General features: G+C 34.6%; 1 protein-coding gene across 1 annotated transcript in view; it reads right to left on the bottom strand.

Moving 5' to 3' along the window:
• Positions 1–7,106, bottom strand: part of LOC117343501 (sphingosine-1-phosphate phosphatase 2-like) — a 28,784-nt gene extending 21,678 nt beyond the window's left edge. The window contains exon 1 of the mRNA XM_033905873.1: positions 6,396–7,106. Within this exon, the coding sequence (XP_033761764.1) occupies positions 6,396–7,013 (618 nt within the window). The 5' untranslated portion in view covers positions 7,014–7,106. The remainder of the gene's footprint in view (positions 1–6,395) is intronic.
• Between the last annotated feature and the right edge of the window lie 2,638 nt (positions 7,107–9,744).

Below are 9,744 nucleotides of genomic sequence, written 5' to 3' on the forward strand. Positions count from 1 at the left end.
AATCTATGAGAATTAAACAAACTACAGAATTAAATAAATAATATATCTAGATAAATGACTTAGGTGAACACAATGAAATTTTAAATATTTCCCTTTTTTATAAAATGCACACAGATACTACATTAGAAAGAAAAGAATAAAAACTTTATCTCATTGTTCATTCCAAAATTAAACAGCCATTTATAGACATTATAACCCTTTGTAGATTATGAGGTCATCAATATACTTATGATGTCATGAGGCATTGTTATATATATATATACCGTAATGCTAATAAGCATCTGAAGGGTTTTATAAATGAAAGAGCTCATGCTTAGGAAAGCCTTTTAAAAAATATCTCTTTGTTTTTTCTTTATTTTACATCGGACAATGTGAAAAATGTGTCTAAAATTGGTTTAAACATTTTTAGGGCAAAATTCAGGCTTAGATTCAAATGTAAAAAATACTTCATAAAACTGTCAAAAGAGGGGTAAACAGTGAAACAAGTAACACAAAATTTACAATTCATATCCTTGGTTCATAAAATTTAAAATTTCCTTCCAAAACTCATTAATTATTTCCAAAATTATAAAAATGAGGAAAAAAGGTCCCATATATCCCAATCCAATAAAACAAATTGAACTCTACTCAGACATATGCAAGATGACGTCATTTTATAATTTACAACATCAGCTCATACTGTACATCAGACTGAGACATTTTATTTTTGGGCAGTTAAAGAATATATTAAAATGGGTGAACTTCTTGATGAATTTTGTAAGAAAAGATCTTAAAATCTTTTGAACAATCTGCAGAACAAACACTGCCAAGTTGACAGAGACAAAATCCTGGTACCTGATGACACTTACAAGCATAAGACCATTTTCTGAACCAGGAAGATACTAAACTAGTGTTAGAATACATATAAGAGCTAGGTCAATTAAATGTCTTGATCAGGGGACCATGGTAAGGAAGATTTACTGATACCAGTTTGAGGTAGACCTAGTGCAGAGAACAAAGACAGAGACCTATAGATTAGCATACAATACCTTGGTCTTCTCAAAATGTTTTATTGTTACCGTGAGTACCCATACAGCTAGGCATAACCACAGGTAAATATCACAGGTAACATATTATAGAGACACCTATCGGTACACCACATTTAAACTACTGGAAAAGTCTCTGTCACCTACAGTGTCCATTATTGCAGATAGATAGCACCTCAGACTCCAAATGAGGCAATACATTATCATTTTAAAGATATGCCTTTGCATTTTTGAAATCAAACAGGTTTCATTGATTATTTGAATTTGATACATTTTTGTCCTTTTTAAATAGCTACTCATTACTAGTTTTTTGTTTCACGACCCAAAATTTGTTTTGTACAGACTCGTTGTAGATCACTTAACATTACAAACTTATCTTTCTAAACCAATTCCTTCTAATTACAAGAGGCCCATGTGCCTTAACAGTCACTTGATTTTTGATATATTTTAGCATATTTGACCCCTGGGACCTTGAATAAATGTTAAGGTAATTCATTTGAACAATCATTATAGCCCTTTACCCATGAATGCTTCAAACCCAATAACAGGTCTCTGGGCCCCTTGGTTATCAAGAAGAAGTTGTTTAAAGATTTTAGCATATTTGACCCCTTTGACTATGAATGAATGAAGGTCAATGTCAATCATTTGAACAATCTTTATAGCCCTTCTTCCCAGCATGCAACAGACCTAATATTAGGTTGCTGGGCCTTTTGGTTATTAAGAAGAAGTCCTTTAAAGATTTTAGCACATTTGACCTCTGTGATCTTGAATGAAGGTCAAGGTCATCCATTTGAACAAACTTGGTAGCCCTTCATCCCAACATGCTACAGACCCAATATCAGGTCTCTGGGCCTGTTGGTAACTGAAAAGAAGTTGAAAATGTAAACTGTTTATGACGGACGAAGCATGAAGCCTGACAAAAGGCAATCGCAATAGGTCAACTGAGACTTTGTCTCAGGTGAACTAATAAAAAATGCATGCATTGTTAGATTACGTTTATCTTCACACTGTCTTCTCATTGAATCAGACAGACACAGAAACGTACACTATATGTCAGCTTCAAACCTGCCTTGTGTGTCTTACTGACATCGAGGACGAATATCATTTTATTTTTAAAGGCCCCTTGTACAATGATTTGACAACAAAATATATTAAGCCCTATCCTATTGTCGAATAATTCCATCCTTTGAATTACAAATGTAGTTAAATGTCTGTCTTCTGGTAATATGAAAGAATTAGGTGTATGTATTTCAGGAAAATTTGTCCATCAAGCAGACATATATTACGAAGAAGTTATTAGTAGACAATTAAATATTGTATAAATGACCCTAGAAATATTTATGGAAATTTTGTATCTACAAATAAGTATAAAATATATCAGTTTACGACTAGTAAAAGGAGATTATCCACCCAGGCTACCTAGCTTTCTAATTTGTTGTCATAACTAGCTCAACACTTGTTGGAAAGATGAAATATTTTGCTTTGAGTTGATATATAATAAAGTGGGATTAGCGACTCATAACAGGGCTCAAAGTGGCACCTATTTTAGAGGCCATGGCACCTTAAATTCACCATTGGCGACCAGTTATTGACCTATAAGGCGCCTACAAGGCCACCAAAAATTTGTGAAAAGTTGCAATTTGGTTAATCTTTCAAAGTTGCAGTTAATGCTAAAATGACGTTCACAATCAAAAAAATTACAGACATGTAATACTGATCTGAAGAATTAAAGATTTTTTTTTTTTTTAAAACAACTAGGCAAGGCGACTAACTTTTCCAATTAGCGCCTAGATTTTATGACTTGGTAGCCAAATAGGCCACCTGGTAAAAATATCCACTTTGAGCCCTGCAAAACATAATAAAAGTCAACTTTAAATGCACTTGTTTAGTTTTCTCTTTTGGAGAGTAAAATAGTTTTATTACCCTTGATTATATACACTTATAAGGGCCTTAGGGTGGGAATTCATGCCAATTTTAAACCCCTGTAGTATGATACAATGATACAGGTGTCCTATTTTTCAGGCATGTAGTGATACAGGTGTCCTATTTTTCAGGTGAGTAGTGAGACAGGTATCCTATTTTTCAGGTGTGTAGTGAGACAGGTGTCTTATTATCCAGGTGTGTAGTGAGACAGGTGTCCTATTTTCCAGGTGTGTAGTGAGACAGGTGTCCTATTTTTCAGGTGTGTAGTGTGACAGGGGTCCTATTTTTCAGGTGTGTAGTGTGACAGGTGTCCTATTTTCCAGGTGTGTAGTGATACAGGTGTCCTATTTTTCAGGCATGTAGTGGGACAGGTGTCTTATTATCCAGGTGTGTAGTGAGACAGATGTCCTATTTTCCAGGTGTGTAGTGAGAAAGGTGTCTTATTATCCAGGTGTGTAGTGAGACATGTGTCCTATTTTCCAGGTGTGTTAAGTGAGACAGGTATCCTATTTTTCAGGCATGTAGTGAGACATGTGTCTTATTATCCAGGTGTGTAGTGAGACATGTGTCCTATTTTTCAGGTGTGTAGTGAGACAGATGTCTTATTATCCAGGTGTGTAGTGAGACAGGTGTCCTATTTCCCAGGTGTGTAGTGAGACAGGTGTCTTATTATCCAGGTGTGTAGTGAGACAGGTGTCTTATTATCCAGGTGTGTAGTGAGACATGTGTCCTATTATCCAGGTGAGTAGTGACACAGGTGTCTTATTATCCAGGTGAGTAGTGACACAGGTGTCTTATTATCCAGGTGTGTAGTGAGACAGATGTCCTATTTTCCAGGTGAGTAGTGACACAGGTATCCTATTTTCCAGGTGAGTATTGAGTCAGGTGATACTCCAGAGCACAAGATTTTTTTTGATAGGGATTGAATGGATTTTTTTTTCCATTTTTATGTCAGCTATATATATATATATATATATAATAGCACTTAGCAATCTACATTTCCTGTGTCAGGTGCACGTTGGCACACTTTGGAAGATATATAGATAGCTACTGCTATTCATAGCCACCATGAAAATGAAAAAATATCCATTCAATTCATATATTTACATTATAAGGGTTATTTTCAAACTTTTAACTTTTGATAACTATAAACAAAAAGATGCTAAATTAATGGAACAGCTGTTAATCGCGCCAATGCACCATTGTTTACCACATCCTCCCGCTCCGCAAATTCCAGTCAATATTTTTGTTTTACCTTTTATTCAAAAAAAAAATTGATATAGACATATGTAACAGGAGAAGGAGAAAATGTAGCAGCCAGACCGGCGTTTGAACCCAGGACCCTCCAAAGTCTTAGACGGACACTCTACCACTGATCTACCTGGTCGCCAATGATCAAACAACACCAAATTTAATAAATCGTATTAGATTAGAATTATTTTATGTGAATAGATGGTAAAGAAAACACAATTTACAGAAATAACATGGGGACTATTTTGTAGGCATATTAATATTCACCTGTTGTAATATGTGGAAAATCAGCACTTGATGCAATGTTTTCATACTGTATTCATAGTGTTTTCATGGTCAAATGTTTGTTGTTTTCACTTGGCATGTTCATATAAAGAATCAACACTCAGAATCTTGTATTGCAGTGCATTGTAGAGTATCATAGACTAGAGGAGCGGGAATAACAAGACTAATTCTAATTAGTTTGTAATGTATTTTGTTGAAGTGAATTAAGACAAAGGCTGGCACTGTTCCCTGTGGTACAGCTTTAGTATGTACATTGTATGTAACAAAGCGGATTAATTTAATTTAAATCACTGCCTCCGCTAGGAATCGAACTCAGGACCTTTGACTTACTAGTCTTATGATCAACCGATCAAGCTAAAGAGAAGATATCTCTAGCCGAGCGGTATATTGCGGCTAGTATTAACCAGGGTTACATATCTACATGTATACATGTATACATTTTGATTATTTAGCACATGTTCTTGTTTCTTCTGCAAAAATCATGTTTATATAATGATAACAGGGGGTCAGGATCATGCTACAGTCACAAATGCAAGATAACTTGTTTACTAGAGCCAATAAAGAAACAGGAAGCGAAACTTCTTTAATCTCTTTCAAATAATGATATCTATATATTCAGGTAAAAGGCGGATACACGATATCAAATTTTAGAATCAACCTTATATACATAATTCAACACAGCTGATAGATCTATAAAAAGATTATTTTGTAGAAGACTGAATTTAAAAAAAAAAAATCCCGAAAATCACAGCAATTTTCTTTTAAGACCAAAAATTTTGAAAAGAGGCTAATACATTGTAAAATTGGGCAAGTAAATGAAATATGTCTCAGGTTTTGGGACAAAATAGGACACTAGATTATACTCTTTATGAACAGTATTTACCAGTCAATTAAGGTTTTATTAAGTACAACACATTTCTGAAATCCAAGGGTCCTGATGTTGAACCCTTTGAAATTCACTACATCCTTGATATATACCATAATCAACCTAAAAAACACAGTCAACTGACCCTATAAGCACACTCCCACCTTTTCCTGGAAAAGAGTATGAGTGTGCTAACTGAAACGATCTGCCAATTTAATCTTCAGTTTATCACTTCATAATTTTGGTATGTAAATAGAGATAATTATTTTTACATGGAAACTTTTCCATGTACCTTAATTATGAGCATGTGTTTTTGTTTCTGTTTAAGTATGTAGTGCATTTATTAGGTCAAATATTGTATACCAGTGTTATTTCTATCTGAAATTTGTAATAAAGCAATGATTTTTGTAAAATTGACAAGATCATTATCCATTTTTTTTCTGTTTAAGAAAATGACTTTTTTAGCTGTGGACAAATGCCTCCGTTTTCAGGTGTAAAACTGGACAAAAATATCAGATATTTAATTGATGGCTCTGTTTATAATGTACCAACTTGCAGATGGAGTACACAACAATTATTCAATGTTAGACAAATTCTTCTAATTGAATATGCTTCTTTCGAGTGATAGCCTACATGTACTATGTTCACTCAACTAAGATCCAATCTCACACTGATATATCACTGCCTCTAAACCAAGTATACCTGAGGTGTACAGTTTCAGGTGTGGTACAGGTAAATCTACCTATTTGACCTCATTCCCAGCATACTTGGAGAAAGACATTAATGTATCTGCCTATTGTAGAAGGGCAGATCAAGAGCTACGGGGGAGGGGGAGGGGGGAAGGGTTCAAAATGTTACACATGTACTGGGTGGATTGATAATGAGGGTCCGATATGAGATATGATCGATCGCTATATTGGGGTTGATCGACAGGTGACGTATGCGCATTGTTCAATGTCTTTGTCTAATTATGTGTATATATTTTTTTGTAAGTTAAACTTTAATCAGTGTTAAAGGTTCTTAAATCTTATTAAAATATTTCTTACCTGGTACCTAGAAATGATGAGGATAGCCAGAACGACTGGTATGGCTGTAGCCGACATCGCGTGGGTGGATGGCATTGCATATTCTTGTAAATAATAAGTTTCTAATCGCACCACCGGCGGGGAAGAAGGGCGGGGCAACATCAAGTAATCCTTCGTACCTTGTCCGACCCACATACACAAACACCAAACTAGAGCAGTTTGACGGATCAGTAGGGAATCACAGTTCCACATACAACACGGGTAAAACAACAGGTAGAAAGCCTCATTCCCCAATGAAGATGCTGTGGTAAAAAAATGGAGTAACAATCTGTATGTTATCGTATATTCTGAAACATCTGTCACGGGAGGGTCGTTTAATTTTTCCCAATCGTCTTCATTTTTATGTTCTTTCTCTCGTTTTCTTTGCTGCAATCCGCTACAAGATAAATGTTTATTGTCGGATGTCGTCTGCTCCGTCAAGCAAGTTGACATATCAGCCGGTTTAAATGTTCCGCCTGAACGAACTGTTGTGTCCCCAGCATTGCCACACCTTCTAGTTTTCCTTGCATAATGAACACCGCAAAACTGTTGAAATCTCGCCGTGAGTTCAGGATTATTGAGATCTTTTAACAAATCCATCCTGAAAGTATGGTTCCGTTTCGGTCTTCACCTGTGTCCGGTACGTACTACCACGAGCAGACAGCGGCTACACACAAATCAATATTTATAGACCGTTTCATGTAGCGTATAGTGCATGGTCATGTGATTAAAATTGTTACCTAGATTAGAACAAGAGGTCCCAGTACGGGGGTTTTCTGAACTGGCGTGACATATACGCTATCTCGGCGAGGTTTAGTCTGGCCCGAAAATTACGAAATATCACAGCCTATATGTTTCAAGAGCGCGTGATCATATACATGCGCTAGACATTACAAATGTACATTAGAGTGATATATTATAAAGATTCATGTGTGACAACAAGGCCGGCATAAATAAAAGTATATTGCAGTGCAATGTATAACAAGTTGTATGTATTAATACACGTGTAGATCTATAGCTGAGCGTAAAAAAACAAAATCTGAATAAGTTTTAATATTTTACTCAGAGCCACAAGGAGCTTAGGAAATGGACCTTCCCTAGTATGTATACCATATTTTCATACGTTTAGCGATTAAGCGGGGTATCGTTTGCATATCAAACAGACGATGTGTGTATTTATAATGAACATGTAGTTAGAGTGCACGAATGAGGTAGATATCTACAGTGTATATATTCTCTGAATGTTTTCAAATATTGGAAATAAAATTGTGTCAATGTATAGAATGTTTGAGTGAATATAAAGTGGTGTGTATTTGTGTGGTGTATGTTTGAGTGAATATAAAGTGGTGTGTATTTGTGTGGTGTATGTTTGAGTGAATATAAAGTGGTATGTATTTGTATGGTAAATGTTTGAGTGAATATAAAGTGGTATGTATTTGTATGGTAAATCATTGAGTGAATATAAAGTGGTATGTATTTGTATGGTAAATGTTTGAGTGAATATAAAGTGGTATGTATTTGTATGGTAAATCATTGAGTGAATATAAAGTGGTATGTATTTGTATGGTAAATGTTTGAGTGAATATAAAGTGGTGTGTATTTGTGTGGTAAATGTTTGAGTGAATATAAAGTGGTATGTATTTGTACGGTAAATGTTTGAGTGAATATAAAGTGGTGTGTATTTGTATGGTAAATCATTGAGTGAATATAAAGTGGTATGTATTTGTATGGTAAATCATTAAGTGAATATAAAGTGGTATGTATTTGTATGGTAAATCATTGAGTTCATATAAAGTGGTATGTATTTGTATGGTAAATGTTTGAGTGAATATAAAGTGGTGTGTACATGTATTTGTGTGGTAAATGCCATGTTGTGTTCTCTAATAAAGAACTTGCATACTTCAGGGCGTGTGTTGTTGTTTATTCAATCACGGCCGTTCGCCCTGATGCTACATAAACATGATAAAACACATGATAGAGTAGGTAAGACTAACCGATAAACATGATAGCACGTTATACTAATTGATAAAAACGACATGCCACTCACTCAGCACGAAGGGAAACCGTTATCATACATACTGGTCTCCGTATACATGTATATGCCATAAGTAATCGAGTAAAAATACAAGATATGATATACAAGTTCTTTCTATGTTACATGATCTACCAAGAACAACAATTACTTAGTATCTACAGAGACCTATATACTAAATTAATATAGGTCTCTGGTATCTATATACTAAATTAATATAGGTCTCTTGTATCTATATACGCTTCTATATACTCCATCATCCGAGAAACCCTGGAATAGATTTTAAAATAAAACGCTGTGATCTTGCTAGCATTGAAATTCAACTTTTTGGTAGACACCACTATTCACACCCATAAAGTGCCGAAACGTAAACTTTTGATTTAATTATTTTACCGATAGATAGACGATTTAACGCACATAGTTGAGCTCCACTTTTATTAAGGTCATGATACCACTTTTAAATTAAATTACAAACACGTACTGTGCGTTCAATACTATTGAAATTATAATTTTAACATCATACCAACATGTGTTATATCTTTAACCAATGGGAGAAGATGCTCGTAAAGATATAAATTCGCATCAATATTGCGTTTCTATTTTGTGTAAAACGCCACAGTTTACTATACAATTCACATATCTCGAGCATATTCTGTAAGCTTTTGCACTGTGTACTAAGCAGACACATGTCATCAACTTGTGTTGGTATATTGATTTTAAATCGACAATAACTGCATCATTGCAATATTTTTCAACACTATCTAATAAACTTTTTATGGATACAATGTACATTTTAGCAAAAAACGCACTCCCTTGTAATCCCTCTCTCTATACGGATCCATCTTGAATTAAAAATCATTAAATTTGCTTTCTAATCCATTTAAAGGAATACGTTCTGGCGTCGTGCTGGTTCAGTGGTAATTTAAGAAATATACTACTCAATTTATTTTCATTACAAATACGATTCATGATTCCAAAATCGTGCCATTCTAAGTTTGACACTTAATTCGACCGAGTTCGCCATAAACCATAAAAGATGCAGTGCTAGATCTTACTTTTAACATTCTCTTACAAAATTTCAAGTGGATTTGTTCCAATGTATTTCAGCTTTCAAATCCCCATACTTCGAAGCCGTACAGCAAAATTGGCTCAACTACAGTAAAAAATAAAGAGCTGTATATGAATTGGAATAAAAAGTTACGAATTTGCATACAACGCAAATAATGATGTTTGTGCTTGCTTAATAAGTCTATTCCTTGACTTTACAAAGTTTCCATTATAATTAATTACTACACCCAG

The sequence above is a fragment of the Pecten maximus genome, chromosome 15, assembly GCF_902652985.1.
Source record: "Pecten maximus chromosome 15, xPecMax1.1, whole genome shotgun sequence".
Classification (NCBI taxonomy): domain Eukaryota; kingdom Metazoa; phylum Mollusca; class Bivalvia; order Pectinida; family Pectinidae; genus Pecten; species Pecten maximus.